Raw genomic sequence first — 26,257 nt, forward strand, 5'->3', positions numbered from 1 at the left:
AGATTTAGGTGGGGAGCCTTTGTCTGTTTTGTTCATCACTGTATGACGCTGTATGACACACATACCGTGGGACTGAGACAGATATTAAGTGTTGCATACATGAAAGGGTAAATGAATGAAAACAAATGCATGTATGCATGAATGAATGAATGAACAAATGAAAGAATGAGATCCAGGCAATCAGTAGATAAAAATGGGTAACTGATGCCAGGGGACTGTTTTTATTCTCTTTGTTGTGTTTTGTTTTGATTTCACCTAGTTGGCTGAAGACAAACACTTTCTCCCAGTCCTATGTTCAGTGCTCAGAGTCTATTTAAGAAATGCTCTGTTTTGAAAGCAGAAGATTTATTAAACTCAAAATCTGTAAATGGTTTAGAGGCATGCATGATGGCTTCCTCCCCATCTCCTATACTGAGTGGAAGATGTTTGCCAATGGTTTAGCCTTCCTGCATATATGTGAATAGAACATTAAAAAAAATCAAGGCAGGGCTTCCCTGGTGGCGAAGTGGTTAAGAATCCGCCTGCCAGCTCATGCAGCTCAATATTAAAAAAACAAACAACCCAATCCAAAAATGGGCAGAAGGCCTAAATAGAAATTTCTCCAAAGAAGATACACAGATTGCCAACAAACACATGAAAGAATGCTCAGCATCACTAATCATTAGAGAAATGCAAATCAAAACTACAATGAGGTATCACCTCACACCAGTCAGAATGGCCATCACCAAAAAATCTGCAAACAATAAATGCTGGAGAGGGTGTGGAGAAAAGGGAACCCTCTTGCACTGTTGGTGGGAATGTAAATTGATACAGCCACTATAGAGAACAGTATGGAGGTTTCTTAAAAAACTAAAAATAGAACTACCATACGACCCAGCAATCCCACTCCTGGTCATATACCCTGAGAAAACCAAAATTCAAAAAGAGTCAGGTACCACAATGTTCATTGCAGCTCTATTTACAGCAGCCAGGACATGGAAGCAACCTAAGTGTCCATCGACAGATGAATAGATAAAGAAGAGGTGGCACATATATACAATGGAATATTACTCAGCCATAAAAAGAAATGAAATTGAGTTATTTGTAGTGAGGTGGATGGACCTAGAGTCTGTCATACAGAGTGAAGTAAGTCAGAAAGAGAAAAACAAATACTGTATGCTAACACATATATATGGAATCTAAAAAAAAAAAAAAGGTTCTGAAGAACCTAGGGGCAGGACAGGAATAAAGACACAGACGTAGAGAATGGACTTGAGGACACGGGGAGGGGGAAGGGTAAGCTGGGACGAAGTGAGAGAGTGGCATGGACTTATATATACTACCAAATGTAAAATAGATAGCTAGTGGGAAGCAGTCGCATAGCACAGGGAGATGAGCTCAGTGCTTTGTGACCACCTAGAGGGGTGGGATAGGGAGGGTGGGAGGGAGGGAGATGCAAGAGGGAGGAGATATGGGGGTATATGTATATGTATAGCTGATTCACTTTGTTATAAAGCAGAAACTAACACACCGTTGTAAAGCAATTATACTCCAATAAAGATGTTAAGAAAAACCCTTTTGCTTTCCAAAACAAAAAAAAAGAATCCGCCTGCCAATGCAGGGGACACGGGTTCAAGCCCTGGTCGTCCAGGAAGATCCCGCATGCTGCAGAGCTACTAAGCTGGTGTGCCACAACTGAGCCTGCGCTCTAGAATTCGCGAGCCACAACTACTGAGCCCATGCGCCTAGAGCCCGTGCTCCGCAATGAGAAGCCCACGCACCGCAACTATGAGTAGCGCCCGCTCGACGCAGCGAGAGAAAGCCTGTGCCCAGCAACAAAGACCCAACGCAGCCAAAAATAAATAAATTTTTAAAAATTGGATCCTATTACAAATAAGATTATTTTAAAAAAAAAAAATCAAGGCAGATAACCCCATTATGATCTAGCATGCACCCAGTGTCAAAATTAAATATTGGCTTCCCTCTTCCTTTCTACCTTTTACTTCCTTCCTTCTGCCTAGTCAGAATTACTGAGATTCCCTTGTTGACATTTTTGCTCAATTTTTTGCATCCAATTAATATTTACTGGCATTCCTCAGGGAGGCACAAAATCTGAAGGGACTCATCCTAGAACTAATTTAAAGAGAGTTGATGACTCTGCAATTGAGCTTTTGACTATTCTCATAAAAATTCTCCCAAGAAAGATCAGCTTATCCCCTTTGTTCTCCACTTGCTTTATTCTTGGCAATGCCAAATATCAATCTCTATGATAATGACAATAATAATAACTGATATTGATGGTGAGGATATTATTAACATTTTCAGGAAGGTTTTGTGGTTTATAAAACGAAATCCCATGCATCACATTTTTGTGATAAATTAATTTCTAAGAAAAGCAAAATGATTCCCGCCCACAATGGGAGGATCTTTGTACGTACTTTACGGCAATGGAAGACCTCTAGGGACTCATGAAAGCACACCTAGGATGTCCTCTTTCCCTGAGAGGCCAGAGAATCAGAGGATCAGATGCTAAAGTCAGAGAGGCAATCTTGATCCTGATTCTACCATTAAGTGACACTGGAAAAGTCAATCTTCTGAGATTTTTTTTTCTCTAGCAAAAATGGAGCTGTGAGAATACAAGATAATGTGTAAAAATTCTTAGATCAGAGCAAGCGCTGTGTTAGCAATTATATGATTCACTCATTCAACACATATTTAAGTGTCTACACTATGCTGGGTACTGGTGTACACAGATAAAATGGACAAGGTCCCTGGAGTTCACTGTCACCATCATCATCACCACCATCATCATCATCATCCTCATCACCACATTATTATCATTAATCATAAAGGACCTAGAAGGAAAGAGGACTGATTCAGTGGAGCAACACATCTGGGTCTGGGACAAAGAAAACTTAGGCTTAGCATGTCTTTGCCGTTAGCCAGTCTCATTAATGAAAAATGAGCCCTGTGTCTTCCAGGCCTCACTTTCCTCATCTGTAATAAAGCATAGAGAAGTAATTTACATTTTAATGTTATAACACCAGTTGAAAATAATTTGTTACAACTAATAATATATTTTATGAATCTGAGCCATAGAAAAGAAAAATCAGATTCGAACCACAGACTTCACAAGGTTTAGATGATACACTGACATTTTCAGCAACGATCCTTCACAAGTAGCGTGGGTTCCATCAGACTCCCTCGTTTGCTGTTTATTTGACAAATTTCAGGATATTGTAGAAAAGCTGGACACCTACCCCCACCCCCTACCAGAACAAATGTTTTCTTCTAGTTTTAGAGGAACATCTACAAATTAATCCAACCTGATGAGTGGGAACTCTCTTTAGGTAATTCAATAAGTTCTTGCCTTTGGGCAAGCCACTTGGCACAAACAACTCAAATTCTCACCTGTAAGTTGAACAGAGAAGTAGGTTTATGATCTAGGGCCATCAAAAAAGACCACTTAGTCCCAGAGGTGATCCTTGTACGTGAGATATCGAAACTTCCTGTCATCACTCATTTGAATATCTACCAGTCTTAAGGTTCATCAAGGTCTTGTTTTGGCAATGCTTATAAATAATGATGATTATGATAAAAGTAATAAATACACATCTTATGATAAAATAAAACACTGAAAGAGACTATGGAGGTAATATGAATAAGTAGTCCAGGTGGGGACTAAGGTGAATTGGGCAGGCCCTTCTTGATCTAAAGGTCATTTCCCATGTCCAGTTGACCATCTCCAGGTAGGAGGAAGGTTCTGGTACAAGATGGCAGCATAGGATGCTCCCAAACTCACTTCCTCCCATGGGTACACTGAATCTACAGCTATGAAGCAATTCTTTCTGAAAGAAATCCAGAAACTAGCTGAGCGAGCTACACATCAAGTGAACAACAAAATACCCACATCCAAATGTGTAGGAAAGGCTGAGACACATTCTCGCCATATACTCTACCCCCAGCACAGCAATATACAATCAGGAGGGAACTTACAACTTCCAGCTTCTCCCTGAAGAGTGAAGGTTTGGACCCAACATCTAGAGCCCCAACTTTCAAGACTTCCAGATAGGAATGTCAGATTATCATTATCAGCTTTTCATATTTTTCAAGATTAGCTAAACATATAATTTTTTGTGAAATCTTACAAGTTTTAAATGTTGGGATTTATTCAACTTCTGAAAACAGTAAAAACATTCAAGTCAAAAAAAGAAATACCACAACTTCAAGTCAACTTGCAAGTTTTTAAAGTAGTGTAGTGGAGTTTAGATCCAAACAAAACTGGATTTGAAGTCTGGCTTTATTTTGTATTAGCTGTGTGGCTTTGGTCAAGTTATGTAACTTCTCTAGTCCCCGATTTCCTCACCTGTAATGTGAGCTATGATTTATAATTGACCTGCTGGTAATCTATCCAGCATCCATTTCGCTCTTCCTCATTCTTAATAGAAATCACATTTGTTGAGACTTCATGCTTCCTATAAGAATCCATGGGACTTGGAGGAATGGAAGCTTACCCCATCTCATTTCTAAGAGTAGGTCTGGTTTGGTGTAACTTAATCCTATTTGCCTTCTCAGGGATTGGGTCAGCTGTCCAGAATTAAGCCGGTCAGTACATGGCATTTTCAAAATGGTTATTATTGGCCCAAAGATGGGCACATGACCTAATTTGGCCACGAACAAAGAAGTCATCTGAGGTGTTGCTGACAGCAAACTTAAGGTCATGAAGGAAGCAGTTTGAGAACAAGGACTATACTCCTCAAAAGGCAGAGTCAAGTTCATATCCTAAGTAAAAAAATATAAAGCCATTTTAGAGGTCTCCTTATGTAGGAAGAGGATTCTTACTAACCTCTAGTATTCTGTAGGCATGAAACACTTTTAAAGTATTGTATGTTGTGATAAATTGTGTTTAATTTTCACATAATAAAATACAGAGTGTGAAGTTTTTAAAAAATATTTCCGTGAGTTGAATTGTCCTAAATCCCAAATTACAAATGCTTGCATTTCATCCGAATCCCAAATTACAAATGTTTGCATTTCATTAAATTGAAACCAAATTTAATATATGTTTATGATAAGATCTTATATTTGAATCTGTCATTTAATTACGTAAGCATCCAATAAGAGGATGTTAGATTCTAAACTACCAAAGGGAAGAGTTTAACTGGACAAATTCTTTATTATTATCCCAGAAGAGATAATTATGGAAGTTTAGCTGTGTGATTGCATATGGATTTTAAATAAATTATTCTGACATTAATTTATCTTGAAAAAAAAAAGAGCAGAGTCAAGAGATCACAGGGGAAAGAACCAGAACCTTGAGCATACTGCATCTGAAGTCCACCCTGTCTCTAGAATGCCAATCAAATAACTCAATCACATAACTGAATTTAGCTGATTATTACCTGCAGCAAAAACATCCTAACTCATACCTAAGGATAAAAGATAATGTATTTAAAGTGACTGGCACACAGGAGGGACTTAATACATGGTAGGTTGTATCATTAGAGTATTTTAACATTTCCATTACATCCAATTTTAAAATATATATGATTCCGACTTACATACCTCCTCCCCTTTCCCCTTTGGTAACCATAAGTTTTCTATGTCTGTGGGTCTATTTCTGTTTTGTAAATAGTTTCATTTGTATCACTTTTTTAGATTCCACATATAAGTGATATCATATGATATTTGTCTTTCTCTGTCTGACTTACTTCACTTACTATAATAATCTCTAGGTCCATCCAATGTTGCTGCAAATTAAACAAGGTCCACTGTATAGCACAGGGAACTATATTCAATATCTTGTAATAAGCTCTAATGGAAAAGAATCTGAAAAAGAATATATGTATTTTATATATATATTATATATATAAAACTGAATCACTTTGCTGTACACCAGAAACTAACACATCGTGAATCAACTATACTTCTATATATGTGTGTATATATATATATATATATACAATATAATGATGTATTAATTAAATTGTTGAAACTTCCTTTTATTAACAGGGATGGAAATGAAAAGGAAATGAGCACGTGTCTCAGGACAGCTGTCCTCCACTGTGTAGGAAACAGTGATATATGTTTATTCCTTGTGTTTGGATAGGATTTAATCAAATGATGCAAACCCTCAGGAACTGGCTATGGGGATTTGGACAAGAGTATACCAGACATCAGCAGATCAACCAGTTCATTCACCAAACTTTGGGGCCTGTGTAGAAATGTGGCTGGCCTCCCCTGCCCACGCAGAACCCAGCTAGCATCACCAAGCTGACAGTGACTCCTCCGTCCCTGGGATCCATGCCAGGCTTTGAGGCACCAGGAGCCTGCACAGGGGCTCAGTCACACCTGCAGGCAGGCAGCATCCACACGGAGGCAGGAGAAGGGGGAAGCAGGAAAGCAAGAGGACAAAGGCAAAGAACAGGTGGAGAGGCCCGTTCTGGCTGTCTAGCTCCCACCTGGAAGGAATGACAAGGAGGGCTTCTGTCCTACATACGAGGAGGAGGGGCATAGACAGACACCCTTCCAGGAAAGCAAACAAAGGACAGCTTATAAATGAACTGGCCCTTCACACTCTGCCATATGCTCCTCCCTTGTGGTGGAAAGGATTTTAAACTTCTGTGCGGCATCAGATGTTTTCCAGATCATGTCAAGAATGAAACAAAAACAGAGGTTTTTTCCCCCTTCCTGAGTATGACCTCCTCACCTCTTCAGACCCAAAGCTTGGCTCACCACCTATGTCATGGATCCAGCCCAGTATGATATTGGTTTCCTTTAACTCAAAGCACTCACTGCCCTGATGATTTGCTTGGCAGTTCATCATGTGATAAAATTTTACTTCTTCCACATATTGTTTAAAACTTCTGGTCATATTATTTAACTCTCCTAGGTTGCACTAAGCCCAGACAGATTAACAATGCTTGTAGATTATAGATCTTTGGAAGGTCCATAGCCCCTGTCACGATGTCTAGCATGTAACAGACATTGTACAGACACCCACCAGGCTCCACAACAAAATCAAGGCTGAGAATAGAGAGTCTCCAAGGGGGAAAAGGCAGCAGAAATTCACAGCCCAACTCGTCTTCTCCAGTATTCTCCTTCCCCTCAGGGATTATTTACCAATTAATGTCGAAGTTCCTTAAGGTTGGAACCTGGTCACTCTTCTGAGTCTTCATTCTCCCCTAGGTGATCTCACCCAATCCTGAGGTTTTAACTGGCATCAGTAAGCTCAAAACCTGTGTGTTAGATTTTCAGACTGAACTCAGACTCTTTTCTCCAATTGCCTACTTGAGATTTCCACTTGGATGTCTACAAAGTATGTTCAACTGAACATGCTTGAAATTAGATGCTGTTCCTGTCTCACTCTCCCCCAATTTGTTTCTTCTCCAATTTTGTGCAAGGTACCGCCATCTATTCAGCTGTACAAGTGAAGAAGTATTATTGAATCTCTTCTATCATTTCATATCCATCCATCATGTTTTGTTAATTTTACTTCCAAAACATGCATAAGCCCACCCACTTCTCTCTGAATCTATAGCCTGACACAGATTTAGGTCTTAATCTCCTAACTGGTCCCTGTGCTTACACATTAAGACCCCTTGCTCCCAATATACTCTCTGTTAGCAGGCACCAGAGTAGTGAAGATGGTGCTTTTCTTTGCATAATCCTTTCACAGAAGAAAGCTGCAGCAAATCATTAGTATATGTCACCAAATTAACAAGTTTCAAAATGAAAGCTTCCCTAGTATTCAACCCTGGAGGAAAAAGATTAATACATATTTTTGTTGGCACGCTGGTTCCAAAATCCAAAGATTTGCATCTGGCCTAAGGCAAATGTGAACAATATTTATGCTTTATGTGTGACCCCAAAACAACCCAAACCACCTTTCCTTCAAGGTAAAGGCACGGACAATTTCTGACCCTTTCAAGTTGCCAGCATTGGGTTTCCACCATTTGTCGAGCTATTCATTGGATGCCAATTGGAAATGATTGACTTGCATCGCAGGGTTGGCATACGGTGCTCTTGACTTCCAGCCAAAAAAGAGACGGTGGTGTTCCAGGAGAGATGCCACAAACAGAGATGATGCTGAAGAGAGGCTGTTGACTTCACTCTCAGGCTGAACACCCAGGGAGCACAGCCCACCTCTCGTGGGTCCATCAGGACACAAGAGGTGTCAGATCAAGCTGTGCATCTGGACAAGGGAAGGGGGAGAATTAACATCTGCAGGGTGCCAACTACATCCTAGATGCTTGACTAAGTACATCATGTGCATTTAAGTGTCACCATAATCCTGTATGGTTGGAATTATCTCTGTATATAATCAAGGAAATGAAGGCTCAAAGAAGTTAAGTAACTTGCCCCGGATAACCCAGATAATGAGAGGGTTTGAACAAAGCACTATCCAAAACCACATTCCACAAAGTCACATAGCCTTGTGGAATACGCTTTGGGTTCTTAATTTGGTACAGGCCGCTGGATTCTCTCACTACATATCTCTTTGAGACTCAGTCTTTTCCCCCTTTCCTGAGTCCAGACTCCCAGTCAGATTTACAGCACAGGCCCAGAGTATGGCTTGGTCTCCTGGGTACCTGGTGTCATCGCCAGAAATGTTTGTCGAGCATATGCTGACCCCACAGATAAATATTTGCAAAGAGTTATCACATTTACCCAGGGAAGTTATAACTCAGAGAATTATAACTGAGCAGGCTTCTTTATTGGCATTAAAAAAGAAACCAACAGTGATAATTCTGATTATCAAATAAAAATATGCCAACCAGGTTCAGATCAGTCTCTTAATGGGTCATTAAACCAGGAAATTTTCCTATGGATATTTCAGAAAGGAAGATTGAAAAAAGTATCAATGTAAATTGGATATGAATTAAATTCTCTCTCACTTATTTATCTTCCTTCCATTTCCCTTCCTGTCAGGGTGATAATTTACAATGCTGTTGCTTCTTAAAGCAGAAGCCGGACTTTATAAATCAAGAAGTTAATGTAAAACACATAAATGGTCAAGCCAGGTACCATCAATTAAAACCAAATAACTTCCCTTTAATACTAATTCATAGCTCTCCCGAAGAAGATGTCCTTTTTCCCCTGGTTGGGGCTGTAGATCTACCTGAGCGCTTCTGTTTGACTTCCAGCGCAGTGACTTCTACATCCTCCTCCACAACTGAAAGGGGAGCCGAGCCACAGGACACAGAGTCACAATTCAATCGGTAACAAGCAAGATTGAAATATACCTCCATCTCTCACTTCCCTGTCTGTGTACAGCTTGCAGTATAACAGGTATAAAGTAATAATAATGATGATAATCATCATCATAAGAATAATGACTTCGGGTTTCCCTGGTGGCGCAGTGGTTAAGAATCTGCCTGCCAATGCAGGGGACACGGGTTCGAGCCCTGGTCTGGGAAGATCCCACATGCCGCGGAGCAACTAAGCCCGTGAGCCACAACTACTGAGCCTGCGTGCCTGGAGCCTGTGCTCCGCAACGGGAGAGGCTGCGACAGTGAGAGGCCCGCGCACCGCGATGAAGAGTGGCCCCCGCTCGCTGCAACTGGAGAAAGCCCTCGCGCAGAAACGAAGACCCAACACAGCCAAAAATAAATAAATAAATAAAAATCTTTAAGGCCTTTTTAAAAAAATAAAAGAATAATGACTTCACAGTTGTTTGTGTAATGCCTACTACATGCCAGGCACAGTGATAAGTGTTTTACATATATACTTTCATTTAATTCTCCTACAGTATGAAGAAATGACTCTCTTTCTCTCTCTCTCTCGCTCACACACACACACACACACACACACACAGACACAGAAACACGGGCATTTTAGAAAAAAAGCCTGAGTTCGGAGTGGTTAGTAACTTATACTTGGTAAGTATGTGGCTAATTCAAAACCAAGCTGGCACTCAGCCTGTGAACTTTTCTCCACTCTTTTCTCTACCCTTCTTCCCACTAGCCACGCTGCTCCCAAGCTAATCCTTTGGCAAGAGCGTTTAGGTCTTAAAAACATCCACCTTCTCCCTTCTATGACCTCCTCCTTAATAAATGTAAAAGTGGAAGAGAAATCACAGAAATGTGCACACACATTTTATCAATAATGGTAACCATTTATGGATTGCTTTCCATATGCCAGGCTCTAGCCTACAGGACAACAGTTTTCTTATCCCCATGTTACATCTGAGGGAGCAGACTTGGAGGAATCAAGTGACTTGCCCAAAGTCTTGGAACTAGGAGAGTTCAGATCAGGGATTCAAACAAGGCAGCCTGTCTCCAGTGCCCACACTTTTTTTTCATCAAATTTTTTTTGGCTGCACCCCACGGCTTGTGGCATCTTAGTTCCCTGACCAGGGATCAAACCCGGGCCCTCAGCAGTGACAGCACGTAGTGCTAACCACTGGACGGCCAGGGAACTCCCAAGTACCCACACTCTTAACCACGATGTTGTGCTGCCTCCGGAGGGGCCCCATCCGCTAGGGAACCGGAGACGTTCTTGGGACAGAACTGGACAGAGCAGCCTAGGTTCCATGCCAACAAAACAGGTAATGGTTTACCTTCACAGATCCAGGAGTTGCCAGCGATGTGCTCTGTGCTTGGTGAAGGAACAGATGTTTAATAACTCTGCAGTAGCAAGGAGGCGGTTACATAACATGGCTGAGCTATTTTTGAACTTTGGAAAACGCTGACTGCTCTTTTCAAAGTGCCTTCTGTAAAACCAGAATATTAAACATAAAGAACATTTCCCCTTTTCCGCACTTTTTTTTTTCTGAAACAAGAACAGACACAGGTCCATGGTAGGATCATTAACCCGGCAAGCAGACCCTTTGTACCTGGTCCATCACTGTGAGCAGTAAACCATTGTGACAATATTTTAACTATACAAACTCTGTGTGTAAGATTACAAGTAACGTCCATGAGGGCCACTGAGGGACACACTTAGTTAGCCCCAAGATGTAGAACTCAACCAGTCAAAGCAGGACCCCCAATCCCTCAGCAACTCACCATGAAACCATCAGGTGTGACTTCATCTGAACCTCTTCTGAAGCTATTTGCATCCTCCCTACTGCAGAGTGGGAGTGATGAGAGCTATCTGTTTACAGATGCTTTGCAAAATGAGACTTTTTAAACCAGCTGAAAATGTAACTTTTTAAAGCTTTAAGTGAGAACTCCTAACTCTAGCTGATGGGTTCGAATCAGGTTGCAGACACATGTGTTCTCTGCCTTCAGCTACCCGGACTGAAGATTACTTACTGTCAACAACCTAAATGTCCCTCAAAGGGGGGTGATTAAATAAAAGATAGAACACATACAACAGAATACAAAAAAGCAACTAAGATGAATACACTAGTTTTATATGTGTCCTCATAGATCATGCTTGAGTCATAGGTTGAGGTAAAGGAAATTCCAGCACATTAGATACCACTTATGATATTAAAAAGAACTACCCATTGGGTCTAAGGTCGCACTGTATCTGTATCAAAAGTACAAAACATGCACATGGATTTAGATACATACCAAATTCACTGTGGTGTTTTTCTCTCTCAAGGAGAGAAAGGGAGAAGAGTGGGGCTGGGGAGAGGTATAATCAGGACTTCTACATTATCAGTAATGTTTTATTTCTTTTAAAAATTTGAAACAGGGCTTCCCTGGTGGCGCAGTGGTTGAGAGTCTGCCTGCCAATGCAGGGGACACGGGTTCGAGCCCTGGTCTGGGAAGATCCCACATGCCGCAGAGCAGCTAGGCCCGTGAGCCACAATTACTGAGCCTGCGCGTCTGAAGCCTGTGCTCCGCAACAAGAGAGGCCGCGATAGTGAGAGGCCCGCGCACCGCGATGAAGAGTGGCCCCCGCTTGCTGCAACTAGCGAAAGCCCTCGCACAGAAACGAAGACCCAACACAGCCATAAATAAATTAAAAAAAAAAAAATTGAAACAAATATGACATGTTCACTTTGTTCTCTAGAGTGAGTATGGGGGTGGGTGTTTCATCAGACTCTGTACTTTTTTTTTTAACATCTTTATTGGAGTATAACTGCTTTACAATGGTGTGCTGGTTTCTGCTTTATAACAAAGTGAATCAGCTATACATATATCCCCATATCTCCTCCCTCTTGCTAGACTCTACTTTTTGTACTATTCTTTTTTTTCTATGTTAAAAAAAGTCCTTGTTACCTGAGTTTGTCTTTAGACGAATTCCCCCCGTCTTCATCAGACTGTACATTCTTTGAGAAGTTATATGTTAATTCATGTATGATTCCAGAGGCTAGCACAGGGTTCACTGGATAGAAGGAGTGATGGATGGAGGATAGAGATATAGTGCCTTTAATCCTTTTCTTAAAAACTGCCTTCTTGGGGCTTTCTCCAGCTCCTGGTCCTTGTCTTGCTTCGCAAGGTCCCACTCTTTCCTGGGTGGGCTTAAGGAACACTGTGCTAGTGGGGAAGTGTGGCGAGGAACCCACACACTGGTTGAGCTCTACACACTGTGGCTGAGCGCCACCAGTGCTCCAAGGGTGGAGAGATGTTTCATTAAAACCAGGCGGTGGATGACGGCTTACCACACTTAATGCATTACTTCTCTGGGGCTGAAATACCACCTACAACATTGCTGCATTCAAAGCATAACTCCTGGAAATAGCACACCAGGATTTCACAGCAGTAGGATTTTTTTTTTTAAGGAGTGGAATTCAGGGTGGTCACTGGAAAGAGATCTGAATGTCTTGCCAATTATCCTTCTCAAATTCCTCTTCCTGTATATATTATATTTCAATTGCCCTGCAATTGAGTTATGTTTCCATCAGAATTATACAAATATTCCAGCTGCAGGGCACTTATTATGGGAAGTAAGAATTCATTAGCGCAGCCCTTGTCTTTGGGCTAGCAGCAATCCTGCCTCTGTAAGACACTCCCGTGACTTATACCAATTTGTCCGAGTTCCTTCCTGATACCTGGACAATTATTAAAAATGCTGAAAGTAGCGACGTAGAAACAAGATCATTAAAGAGGGAAAGAGGAGAGAGGAAGGGAAAATTTCAAAGGACCATGATTTCCTAACCTAAGAGTTCATTTTTCAGATAAATGTCAATTTCAGGTAAAATCTTTAAACCTCCTCCATCACACACACACACACACACACACACACACACACACCCCACTAGCCGCAGACCAGAGATTATCCCTGAACTGTAGCAGATTCAGAGTCCTAAAACCTTCCAGAGACATTTTAGAGTGACATGTTATTCTACTGATAATAAACTCACCTGGTCCGCTGACTATAATTTCTGATGACCAAAACAACTTCACTGCTTACTCTGACAGTCATTAAATAATTGCCAGGTGCTAGGCACCCATGCTAAGCGGCACTTTTCATGCATCACCTCATTTCATACTCAGGACAACCCCTAGAACATTGGTTCTCAATGCATGTTTCCCAGACCAGCAACATCGGCATCACCCAGGAACTTGCTAGAACTGCAAATTCTTAGAGCCCACTCCAGAGCTACTGAATTAGAAACTCTGAGCATGGGGCCCAGCAGTCTTGTTTTATCAAGCCCTCCCAGTGACTCTCATGCATGTTGAAGTGAGAGAACCACCACCTAGGCGATCCCTGGTCCAGGAAGATCCCACATGCCGCAGAGCAACTAAGCCCATGAGCCACAACTACTGAGCCCACGTGCCACAACTATGAGTCCACGTGCCACAACTACTGAAGCCCTCGCGCCTAGGGCCCGTGCTCCACAACGGGAGAGGCCACCGCAATGAGGAGCCTGCGCACCGCAACAAAGAGTAGTCCCCGCTGGCCGCAACTAGAGAAAGCCTGCGCGCAGCAACGAAGACCCAAAGCAGCCAAAAATAAATAAAAATTACAAAAAAAAGAAGAAACAAAAACAAAAAACACCCCACCATTTTGCAATGAACAACTGAGGCCCAGAAAGGTAAAATGATTGTCCAAGTCACATGGAAAGTGGACAAGATTTGAACCCTAACAAGTCCAACTCCACAGCCCAGTCCCTTAATCATGGTGCTACACTGCTCATTATCTGAAGAATGAGCATGGATTAAATCAGCAAACATCAGGCAAACACATGCAAAATGGGTGTAGGAGTGATCATTCTAAATCTCAACAGCTGAGCCATAATGATGGCCCACAAAGAACAATGACACTTCTCGGAAACATAAAATTTAACTTAAATGTCCACCAAGATGGGAGTAGTTAACTAAATTATGATATAGCCATATGATGGAATACAATGCAGATTTAAAAGTGATGTTTGCCAAGATTTCCAACAGCCTACAAAAACACTTAGGCCATATGAAGGAAGGAAATTCAGATACAAACTCTGAGACTAGGAGCACTAGTGTGGGCACTTTCCCCAACATGTAACGTGTTGGTGAGGATGTGGGAAGTCGAGTGATTTCACAAAATGCTAGTGTGAACATAAAATATATAGTTACTTTGTGGGACAATTTGGCAATAGACACTTAAATTTTAAAATGCACTTGTTCCGTGACCACAAAACTCTACTTCTTAGAATCAACCCTAGAAAAACACTTGCACATGTGCACAAAGAGACAGGTAAGGATGATTATCACTGCAGTTTAGTTTCTAATGGAAAAAAATCTGAAACAACATAAATTTCTATTATTATGAAGATTGGATAAATAAATCATGGTATATCCCTATTGAGGAATGCAATGTGCAGTTTACAAAGAACATAGATATTCATACATACATATCTATATATACACATACATATGTATATCTACATATATCTGTGCACATTCACGTGCACATGTATGTATACATATATCTACATATATTCATACATGTGTATATAGATAGGCATGTATATACATACATCTATATATACACACATACTTAAGATATAGCTATAGGTAGAGGACAGATAGATAGATAGACAGACAAACAGATCTCAAGTGTAGGTTTCCAGGGTATATTGTTGAGTAAAAAAAGTAAGTTGCAGAAAACCAAGGATGATGTTACTAAAAACAAAAGGAGATGAGACGAGAGGAAGAGGGGAGAGGAGAACAAACCAACAAATCCCACAGGCACACACACAACATTCTCTATTTTCAGTGCACATTTTCAGCAATGAGTTCATATCGTTTTTAGTATTTAAACAAACAACAACGACAAAACTCTGATTCCACTTTGGGGGACAAGCAAAGAGCCCCTCTTACTGGTGCAGCGTGTGCAGTGGGGCCTCCGGCTTCTCCATCTGCCCGTAGCAGCTGGCCTTGGCCTCGGGGATGTAGGAGAACTTGTCCACCATGGAAGATGCAGCGGTGCTCAGGACGCCCAGGCCGTCCCTCACCCTTGCCTCCAGGCTGTAGTCCCAGTCATCGTAGGAGACGGAAATGAGTCCCGATGGAAACTCTTTGGGGATGAGCTCCGTATTCCCTGAGACCAAGCTGGGGACGATCCAGAAAAAATCGTACCCGGTGAGGCCGAGGGAGCGGGCCTCACTCAGGATGAGGACGGCCTCGTCTTTGGAACAGTAGAGCAAGATGACGGAGGAGTGGATCTTCTTCAACTGGACTTGTGTCTTTGCATCCTCGAAGGACGTGTCCAGTGTGATCACGTTCTGCATGTCCCAGCCCACAAAGCTGTTGTCCACCGTGGTCTTGATGAAGCTGATGAAGTCCCTGTAGCCAGGGAAGATGGTGGTCACCAGGGAGAAAACATGCCAGTCATAATCCTGCATGATCTTCAGCATGACGGTGGCTTGCTGCTGGATGGATGCTCCAAACTGGAAGAAGGTAGACGTTGGATCCTGCCAACAGGTAAAAAGAAAGCAAAACAGAGGATGAGGCCGAAGGCAGTTTATGCACAACCATCTGTCTTTGTTGGCTTAAAGAAGCTCCTTCCTAGAAGTGAGGGAAAATAAATCCCACATCTGTTCATTCACAAACATTCCTGAGCACCTACTGTATGCCAGACTCTGGAACAGATACTGGAAACACAGGGATGAGAGAGGTCCCTGAACTTGGAGCCCACAGCCCGGAACAGTGAAGGACATCTGTTATTTTGCCAACTTCATTTTCCTCCAGTTCATCCCACCACCACCCCTCTGGGTTCAGATGGGTCCAAGAGAATGAACTCCATCTGGCCCCCAAGCTCATGACTGGAAAATGAAGCCGACAGAAATAAAACAACATCAGGAAATAGAAGGAGGTTCCTGATGACATACTTGGGGCATCTGGAGTCAGTCGTGCCTGGAGCCATTTACTCTGGACCTGTTGGTTATGTAAGCCACAAGTTCCATGTGTACTTAAGCCAATTTTAGGAGAGTTTCTGTCACTTGAACTCTAGATTCCTGTGTAATATAGAGTATGATAAATGCTAGGTGGACATCTCTCTGTTCAATCAATACATATTTGTTGAACGCCTAATTACATGGCAACAACATGTTAGAGCTTGCGGAAATGATGATTTATAAGACAGACAGACACGGCCTCTGCCTTCATAGACCTGGAAGGAAAGTGAAGAAGAGCAACGTCTATGGGCTGGGAGCCGAGAGAGGCATGAGGGGGTGTTGAAGGAATATCAGGTACAGAAGAGGGGAAACCAGTGGACAGTACAGTCAGAGAAGCCCTGAAGATACATCTTGACTCTTCCAGGAACTGGAGGTAAATGCATGATGGCCTGTGATGTAGGGGGGTGAGATGATGTTGAAGAGCTTGGCAAAAACCCCACCACGTACAGCCTCAGAGGCTGTGTTAGACCTTATTCTGAGCATCAGGGCAAAATGCCGAATGTTCTTACACTGGGAAGTGACATGGTTACTTGTGTTGGGTTAAAGGGTCTCTAATAGTCCTAACATCTCCCCAAGTCATGATCTGATCATGAGAACAAACTCCCATTTAGAAAAAAAAGTGGGTGGTGCCCACAGTTGCACCATTTCCAAACTACCTGCACACTGCTTAACTCGTCAAATCCCGTGATGATCTTATGAAGTTGGTATTGCTGGTTGGGGAAAATGAGGCTCAGAATGGTCCATGGCTAGTCAGCATCCAAACTCAGGTTCTGGTTCCACTTCCAGCCCCTTTCCCAACATACCACCACAGCCTTCCTGGGATCACTGAAGATCTGCATAGAGTAGGCGCTTAAACCATGTCGTGGACCCACTGGCATGGTGCAAAAATGCCAACTAAACAGAAAGTATGGCTCTGTATTATAGCAAAACAGGATTTGACAAATGCAGAGATATATTTTTTTCTGGGAACTGAAAGAATTCTCAAAGGGTCCTTACCATATTGCAGCCATGCTTGCATTCTGCATTCTGTATGTACCATGTGCATTTAATACACCCTCAATTGTACAAATATGGGGATTCCATTTCGTGTGTGTGTGCATGTGTACGTGAAGAGTGGATGATTCCATTCATGTCTTTCAGAACAATACTTAGTAGCTGTGCATGTCAAGTCTTTCAACAAGTCTGCATAATCTTCCCTGTGGATGCTCACTGACTAGAAAGTTTTATCTGAAAGGGCTAAAAGCTATAGTTCTTAGAAACACCCCCCTTTTCTAAAGTGCATGGAGTTTGGGGGATAATTTGAGTGCAGCATGGCTTGAAGGCAGAGAGAAAAAACAGGAATAAATGCCTTCTAGGCCCCTTCCAACATTACAGTTCTATGAATTTTACCTAATTAAATCAATTAAATGGGGTAACATTTAAAGACTTGGGATAATTATCTTTTCCCCTACAGTAGCTTTTGGAGAAATCCAACATTCTTGGATTGATTAATCACTTTAAATCACGCCTCAACAAGGCGGTGAACTGCTTAAGGGCAGAGATTTTGCTGGCCTCATCTCTCTGTCCCCAGAATCTGGCAGAAGCCTTGGCACACGACCCGTCTGGAGATGGAGGGTGAGGGAGTGCATGAGTGAATGAATGTGTGAGTGAAGCTCAAGAGAAATGTCCTTGGTGTAAACACAAAGTGAAAGGGGAGAATTCAGTATCCAAGGCTGTATTTTTTTTATATGGCTCTCAAATGTCATGTCCGAAAAATAAAAACTTTCAACATTATCATCCCACTATCCTGAGGAACCACGTCACCATCCAAGGCCCAGATATCTTTAGTGTGTCCTTTATTGATAAGGAGGAGAATATGTAAGTCCTGTGAGCCTCAACAGCTGCCCATAGAGCCTCATTAAATACCCCGAAAGGCAACAACATAAAGAATCCACGAGCAGAAGGCGGCACAGAAGTGAAGCCTCCAGACAATTAGAGTCATCAACCTCAAGCGCCGTCAGGTGTCTCCTGGGACGGGACTGAAAAGTTCCAGGCTTACTTACAAAAGAAATGTAATAATTCCCATGGAGCAAAGATGCCTCTGAGGAAGCCGGTCACCAGACTTACATTATGACTGCAAAAGGCAATGGAATCAGCATCTTGCCCTGAGCGCATGAGGAACGGAGAAAGTTCTCAGGTGGACATATGCTAAGGGCACAGTTGGAACCCAATAAAAAGGATCTCTGAGACAACCTACTACCAGTTATCCCATTTCTTTGGGATAACTGGTATTGGTGAAGAGGTGGAGGTCAAACATGCTAGATGTGGGAGTTGGTGGTGTTTGGGATGCTCCAACACCCCTGCTCTATGTACTATGAGTTAGACATTATTATATCCATGTACGTGTACCCATGAGCACAGAGCAGAGCTGTAAGCAAATGCAGCCTTATCTGGCTCTCTACGTAGAGAAAGGAGGGCATGGCTACACATTAAACTTCAGAAAGCAGAAAGATAATTATAGGGATAGCCATTCAATAGCCAAGAGCTGGCTTGGCACAAGCCCCCTGTGAAAGAGTATGTACAAACCCCTTGCCCTGTGCCATCCCCACTGTCCTGCCCAAGCTGAATCTCTCCTGTTACCCTCTTCTGATCCCCATTAATCTCTTCCCCCCAGAACGGATAGCAGTGTAACTTGCGGGATCAGACTGCCCAGGTACCAATCCAAATTGTGTAGCCTTGGGAAGAATCACCTCACCTTTCCAAGCCTCAGTTTCCACATCTGTACAATGGGTATGGCAATGGTAATAATTATACCAGCTAACATGCCAGGAGTACTTTGTAAGAGTCACGTGGCTCAACACTTTCTATGTCGTATCTCATTTAATCCCACCCCCAACAATCTTGCTAAACTGGTACTAGTATTATCCCCATTTTACAAATGAATAAGTAGACTCAGAGGTAGAATGATTTTTTCAGAATCACACAGGTAATGAATCTTTCAGGCAGGTTTGCCTGCCTGAAAGATTCCAAGCTTTTCACCCCTCACTAACCTATTGCCAATGATAGCACTTCCTCATCAAGTTGTAAGAATTAAATGATCTCTCTGTATAAAATCACCCAGTGCAGTACCCATCAAATATCATGTGCTCTACAAATGTAGTCACTATTATTTTCACCCACTACTATTCAATATTTTCCCCCTGGGTCAGGAGTTCTGGTGTCTCACATCAGGGGTTTATGATACCTGTCCCTCTAAAAGACGCAGTTCACTCCTGACTTGAGCATCTCAACAACTCGCCTTGTTCACGGCTGCCTGACTGAAATCCCTAAAGCACAGCTTTAATCACACCACTCCTCTCCTCTATAGTCATCAGTGGCTCCCCTAGACCTATCACATTCAGTTCAGACTCTCTAGTTTACCCCTCCATGCACACCAGTCAAACTTCATAGTTGGAATAACACGGGCTCTGGGGTCTATCAGACCTGAGCTCACGTCCTGGTTCTGCATTAACTAGCCATGTGACCATGGGTAATTACCTAAACTTTCTGGATCTGAATTTCTTTGCTTATGGAATGGGCATCGTGAGCACCATCCCATAGGGTTGCTGTGAGGATAGGATGAACCAGAAGGAGTAAAAGGCTCATTGATCCATGTCTGACTCCAACAGTTTAGGGACCCCTCTCCTCATCCTCTGTCCTCTAGACCACATGGACACTGCCAGAAACCTAAGGGGATCGGATCCTTATCCTATTTAAAAAATGGTATCTCCAGATCTACTGACATGCTAATTTCACATTCCCTCCTCCCTCCTCAAACCAGCCCATTCATCCTGAGCCCAAGGGAGCTGCATGAGGAGAAGGAAGCGATGAGTCACGCTTTGGAGAGAAACCATCGCCAATGTCCTTTATGGACCTCATGCAGTTACCCTACACCACTTTCACTTCCATTGGCATCTGAAACTTAAGCTTCCAAAACCACTGTGGTGTATACTGTATACCCCTCGGAGGGATGAAAGCAAGTAGTTATTTGCAAAACATAACTGCACAGCGAGGCACTGAAGAGGCTCACGTTTAGCTTTGGGATTTTCTAAGGTGGTTTTAGGGACTGGCAGGGGGTGATGGGGGAGTTTGGCCGCACTCCCAGGACCTGGCATCTGACATGCCAAATGGCCCTTTGTTTCAAGGTCCTGCACGTTCTTCCCGGTTCCTAGCTGGATAGCAGAGGCTGACCCTCCCGCACTTACCTCCTCCCGCCATGACAGCCCGCCCTTTCGGGTTCCACAGATCAGTCTGACCACCTCTGGCACCGGCTTCCTTGGCAGTGTGCAGCCGGGGGAGAGGAACAGATTTCAGACACCCACTTTGGTTCTGAAGCAAAAGCAGTGCCCTCCCCAAGCTCACTGCTCTGCAGAAGCAGAACAAACTGTTTTAAACACAGAGTCAGGGAGGAAGGCAGGTGTGGGATTCTGGGTGTCTGCTTTCAACTCTGTGTTCCAGTCCCAGGATCAGTGAGGTTCTAGAATTTTCCAGACCTTGCTGAGTCCCCAGGGTGAGACCTGACTCCAGGGGTATCAAGGTCTGATGTTTAAAAGAGTCTAAAATCAACTTTAATTTCACTTGCCCATTTATAAGGCTCTAAAGGACACCCACGCTCATTATCCCTTTAACTCCAACCACCTAAGAGATGAGGCGCTGCCGGTGGTTATAGCCCTCTGGACGGCATTTGTCATGAAGACACAGGAAGAGAGGTTGAATGATTTCCTTAAAATCCACACGGCCCCACGCGACAACAGCTCAGTTACTGCAAGATGCCGCCCAAGGCTCCTTTGCACACACCAGTGGCTTTCATCCCTGGCTGCACAACAGAGCCCCTTGGAGAGTCATAACAGAGCACCAAGGCCCGTGCTCCGTGCCAGTCCAACTGAAACTGAACTTCTGTGACCTGAGTATATGGACTCCAAAGCTGAGTTATTTGTTTTTCTCTGTCTCCTCTCAACAGCAGGATGAGCGTCATTCAAGTTAGTATCTTCAAAGCCTAGCACCATGTCTGACACACAGTAGGGGCCCAGGAAATATTGGGTGAGAAAATAAATGAGCAGGAAACTCATCCCCAGGAAGCAAGAGAGAACTGGCTGCTGCTGTCAACCCTGCACCCTTATTTTAGCCTATTTTCCTCTGCCTGTCAGGGTGAGCACCAAAAAAAGGACAATCTCGCAAGGGACCCAACAAAGATCTTGAAGGACTCCTTGGGAATTTGCTTTTTGCCTTGCTAAGCCCCGATGTACTTTCTGCTACTCTTATTGTGTATTAACTGAGCTTTTAAACATATTTCATTTCATTTTCCATGGATGAGAGGAAAAGTAAAAGTGTCAAACTTGATGAGCCTGAGGATTCACATGAATAGCATTCTCACATACATATAAGCTGGATCTGATTCACTAGAGGATCTTTATCCCCTCATCAGCCATCCTCCGCCTCCTCCATCACCATCATCATCATCGTCATCATCACCATCACCATCATCATCATCATCATCATCATCATCACCATCACCATCACCATCATCATCATCCATGATTATCACAGCCATCGAATCCACCCATCCTCCTCCTCCTCCTCCTCATCATCACCATCATCATGGTCACTATCAAAATTAATATTAATTTGGTCTATTCTATATGTAGTACAATGTGGCATACAGTAGGAAGTATTATTATGACCCCTGTATCACAGATTAAAAACACACGCTCAGAGACTGTAACTTGCCCAACCCACATAACTAGTACATGGCAGCGGGAGGATCCAAGACTAGGCGATCCAAATCCAAAATCTGGTTGCTTAGCTACTGGGAAATACTGATTCCAGGTATGCAGAACAGGAGGAAGTGTGTGTGTGTGTGTGTGTGTGTGTGTGTGTGTGTGTGATGAATATCACCACTTAATCTTTCTTGAGGCACCCAACTAGAAAAGAAAATCCCTCAGAAATGAGCAACCAGTAGCAATGATCTCACATCAACTGTCAATCAGGAGACTGGAACAGAGTGGGGAAGTCATACCCAGGTGTCATTCCCCAAAAGCACATCAGTTCCATCACCCACAAACACAAAATTCCACTCCAAGCAACCTCCACTCACTGGACCATTTTATGATTTGTGTTCTACTTCCCATTTTGCTTCTCTCAGGAGCAAATCCACTGGCATTCGTCTGAAGTAACCTAACAACATCTTTCTCCGCTCTATCCTCCTCTCTCTTCAAATGAGAAGTTTAATCTTAGGTTTCTGGTGACTATTGGGTCCCCAGGTAGGGGAGCTGTCCAAGGTAGCTGAAGTGCTTTGATTCAGAGACCAGGAGAACACGTGAGTTAATAAACACAGGCTTAACTCAGAGTCCGTGCAATAGTCTCTTAGACTAGAGTGGGAAGGATGGGTACTAGGCAAGACAATTACAAAGAAGAGCACTATGATTTGGGGTGGAGCAAGGAATGAGCCACACAGAGCGACCAAGCCTTCAACCTCATTCTGTCCTGGGTTTCCAATACAGCACCTACTGGTCACATACGACTATTTACACTGAAATTCAAAATATGAAATACAATTAAATATTTGGCTTCTCAGTGACACTAACCACATTTTAAGAGCCCCAAAGTCTTTAAACTTTAAAGCTTATGCTCTCCCACCCCTACCAGTCCTACCCCTAAAGATGCCAATCCAGTTGGTCTGAGATGGAATCCAGGATATTTCTAATTCCCTGGGTAAGTCTAATGTGCAGCCAGGATTGACAACACTAATCCAAGCCTTCAGTAACCAACCCTGTAGCTATGTATCAGCTCACCTGGGGAATTTTTTGTACCTTTAGATTTCCAGGCTCCAAGCCATCTCCACTGAATCAGAATCTCCGTTGAGGAGCCTGAGGTTATGTATTTGCCCCTGAAAGTGCTGATGAACAGCAAGACTTGGTACTGCCAAGTCCAACTCCCCTATTTTCAAGGTGAGGAAACTGAGGCTCCAGAATCTTGGATGACTTGTTCCAAATTTCACGTAAATCAGTGGGACAGCAGTAACAGACATGGTGGGTCTCTCACCTCCTAATTTGGTGCTCTCTTTGCTGTGTCATGATGCCATCGTGTGTGAAGCGTTTTCTGCAAAGTGAACCCACAAGGGATGGGGCATGTGCAGGAGGAACATGGCTTTGCTGACAGCTTGCCTGGGATCTGCTTCTTACTGGAAGTGGGTATTTTAACCTAAGCCTCTATTTCCCCATCTGAAAAATGGGAATGATAATAACAGTCACCACCTTAAAGGGTTGCTGTGCATATTTTGAGAGGTAATGTGCATAAAGCACTTGGCACATAGGAGGGGCTCAGTCAAGTTGAGTTGGTGTTAGTGATGGAGATGGTAGCCTTGAATGTCAAGCCCCAAGTCTCACATCCACTACGGGTTCCTTACTACCCCACTTCCTACATATGCTTAACCTTCTGAGTTTCCGGCACCTTGATCTTTACAGCCCAGCCCTCAGCCCTGACTGTGTGTGGTTGCCTAGTTGCTGAGAAGCATGCATCTCGCCTGCCCTTCAGACTAGAATTCTTGAGGGCAGGACCCCACGCCCTTCTGAGTCCTCCTCAACACCTTGCATGGCACTGAGCCACAGCTCTGGGAATGACACTGGGAGTAGCATTTCTTTATTGGAGTATAATTGCTTTACAATGGTGTGTTAGTTTCTGCTTTATAACAAAGTGAATCAGTTACACATATACATATATCCCCACATCTCTTCCCTCTTGCATCTCCCTCCCTCCCACCCTCCCTATCCCATCCCTCTAGGTGGTCACAGAGCACCGAGCTGATCTCCCTGTGCTATGCGGCTGCTTCCCACTAGCTAGCTATTTTACATTTGGTAGTGTATATATGTCCATGCCACTCTCTCACTTTGTCCCAGCTTACCCTTCCCCCTCCCCGTGTCCTCAAGTCCATTCTCTACGTCTGTGTCTTTATTCCTGTCTTGTCCCTGGGTTCTTCAGAACCATTTTTTTTTTTAAGATTCCATATGTGTGTGTTAGCATACGGTATTTGTTTTTCTCTTTCTGACTTACTTCACTCTGTACGACAGACGCTAGGTCCATCCACCTCACTACAAATAACTCAATTTTGTTTCTTTTTGTGGCTCAGTAATATTGTTCCAAACAATTCCTCTGCTAAATGCACCATTAGTATCTCCCAGCAGGGCAGCTGGGAGAGGATCTGGGACTTTGGGGACGTTGGAATTTCATGTGAGCTAGCCCTGTTCTTCCCTTTGGAATTCTGATCTGTGCCAAGAGGGGAGCCTCCCTTGAAGATGCAGTAAGGCACATAAATGCTTGCTATATTGTTTAGTCAACTGGTACCCTAACCTTGAATAGTGTGGCTAGGCCTCCCTCGTCTGCCTGGGCCTTCCAGAGCTTGTCCCAGTTCATCATCCAGAGTCAAGCCCTCCCTCTAACATATATCGCAATGCTGGAGGAGAGAATACACATATGCACGGAGAGATGTATTCCTTGATTCCAGCTGCAACTAGCTTAGGACAGCCCAACATCCTCTACATTCATCAGAACCACATGGCGATTGCTGCTCTTGGACCCAGTCCTGCTTTCTAGATCATTAGCAGGGCTGGCCAAGAAGAGACACCTGCTGAGATTCAGGCCCCTATTTCTATGCAAGGACACAGCAAAGGCCCAAGCTGGCTTCACCTGGGGTTCTGTCAAACTGCAGGTGAGCATCTGACTCAAGGCTTCCAAACAGGGTCATTAGCGATTATGGATTGTCTGAGGCTAGGTCCAGCCATCCTCACAGAGAAAGCCAGAGGGAAATTCTACCTGATCAGGTCATTGAGTCAGGTCTCCAAGGAGCTGATAAACCCAAGTACATGAGCATCTTTTTTTGGAGGTCCCAACTGTAACTGGGCTACTGAACTTTCTCTGTGCACCTGAAGCTATTTTTTTTCAGATTCCTTTTCTTAAAGAAGAACAAGCAGCCCCCCTGAGCCACACCATGGGTATGTGTCATTCTGGCCACTGAGCATCTGTTCTTCCTTTACTGGTCATAGTGAATTTCCATGGGGAGGCATCCTTTCCCCTTTCTCAGTCAAACCAATTGGCCCATCCAATTCTCGTAGTGCCATCAATTAGTTCAGGGGTAGGAACATGTCCTAACTGGTACAATCAGAATGATTCTTAGGATTTGTGTGAAAAGTGACTAGGAAAAGACAGTTTCTCTTATTGTTAGATTTGAACCTGGAAGGATGTTCAGCCAGAGTTTCTGGCAGTCATCCTGCCACCATACACCATCCTGAGAAGGAAGTCATCAGAGCCAAAGGCAAAGGTGAAAGATGGAGAGTTACCAAGTCCTGACATCATTGTTGAGCACCTTGTTCAAGCCATACCTGAAGCCAATGCACTTGTTGTCACTGTATGTCCCAATTAATTGCCAATTAACTACCTCATTTTACTTAAGCCAATTTGAATTAGTTTTTCTGTCACTGGCAACCAAAGATTTCTGACGTCACTTTAGCTAGGGAAAAAAATGGAGAATAACGTGATTCATTCTTCACTCATCTTCTGAACTTAAATCAGAAGCATCCAAGCTACAGAGTGGAGCGTTTCCCTTCACCATCCTTCTCTTTTCTGATCCTGTTTTTTCCCCAGGGCAGCCGCCTCTCTCCACGTATCTCTCCCTTCCTTGCATGAGCTATTCATCATTCCTTTATTTTGGGGGTGTTTTGTTTTGTTTCATTTTTCTTTCATATGCTGCTGAGATTGGTTTCCTCTCAGAGAGTCTGACAGCCACGCTGCCATGACCCAGATGAAAGACATGACAAGTTGCCACCAATAATAATCGCTTGTCATTAAGCCGTTCCAGCGAGGAGAAAAAACAAACAGGTCCCTTTCATTAAGTTCCCGTCTCTGGCTGTCACACACAGAGGGGACTGAAGGAGGCAACTTTATTTTTGGAAAAAGGAGAATATCAGGTTTTCCCATAACACTTGGTAG

General features: G+C 43.2%; 1 protein-coding gene across 2 annotated transcripts in view; it reads right to left on the minus strand.

The window, feature by feature from the left end:
* The window catches only part of GRIN2A (glutamate ionotropic receptor NMDA type subunit 2A), a 368,737-nt gene that overhangs the window by 145,313 nt on the left and 197,167 nt on the right, over positions 1 to 26,257 (minus strand). For both annotated transcript variants that reach the window (XM_061208159.1, XM_061208160.1), the window contains one exon: positions 15,183 to 15,775. In XM_061208159.1, coding sequence (XP_061064142.1) covers positions 15,183 to 15,775 — 593 coding nt within the window. The remainder of the gene's footprint in view (positions 1 to 15,182; positions 15,776 to 26,257) is intronic.

This window comes from Eubalaena glacialis, chromosome 13 (genome assembly GCF_028564815.1).
Source record: "Eubalaena glacialis isolate mEubGla1 chromosome 13, mEubGla1.1.hap2.+ XY, whole genome shotgun sequence".
Taxonomy (NCBI): Eukaryota; Metazoa; Chordata; class Mammalia; order Artiodactyla; family Balaenidae; genus Eubalaena; species Eubalaena glacialis.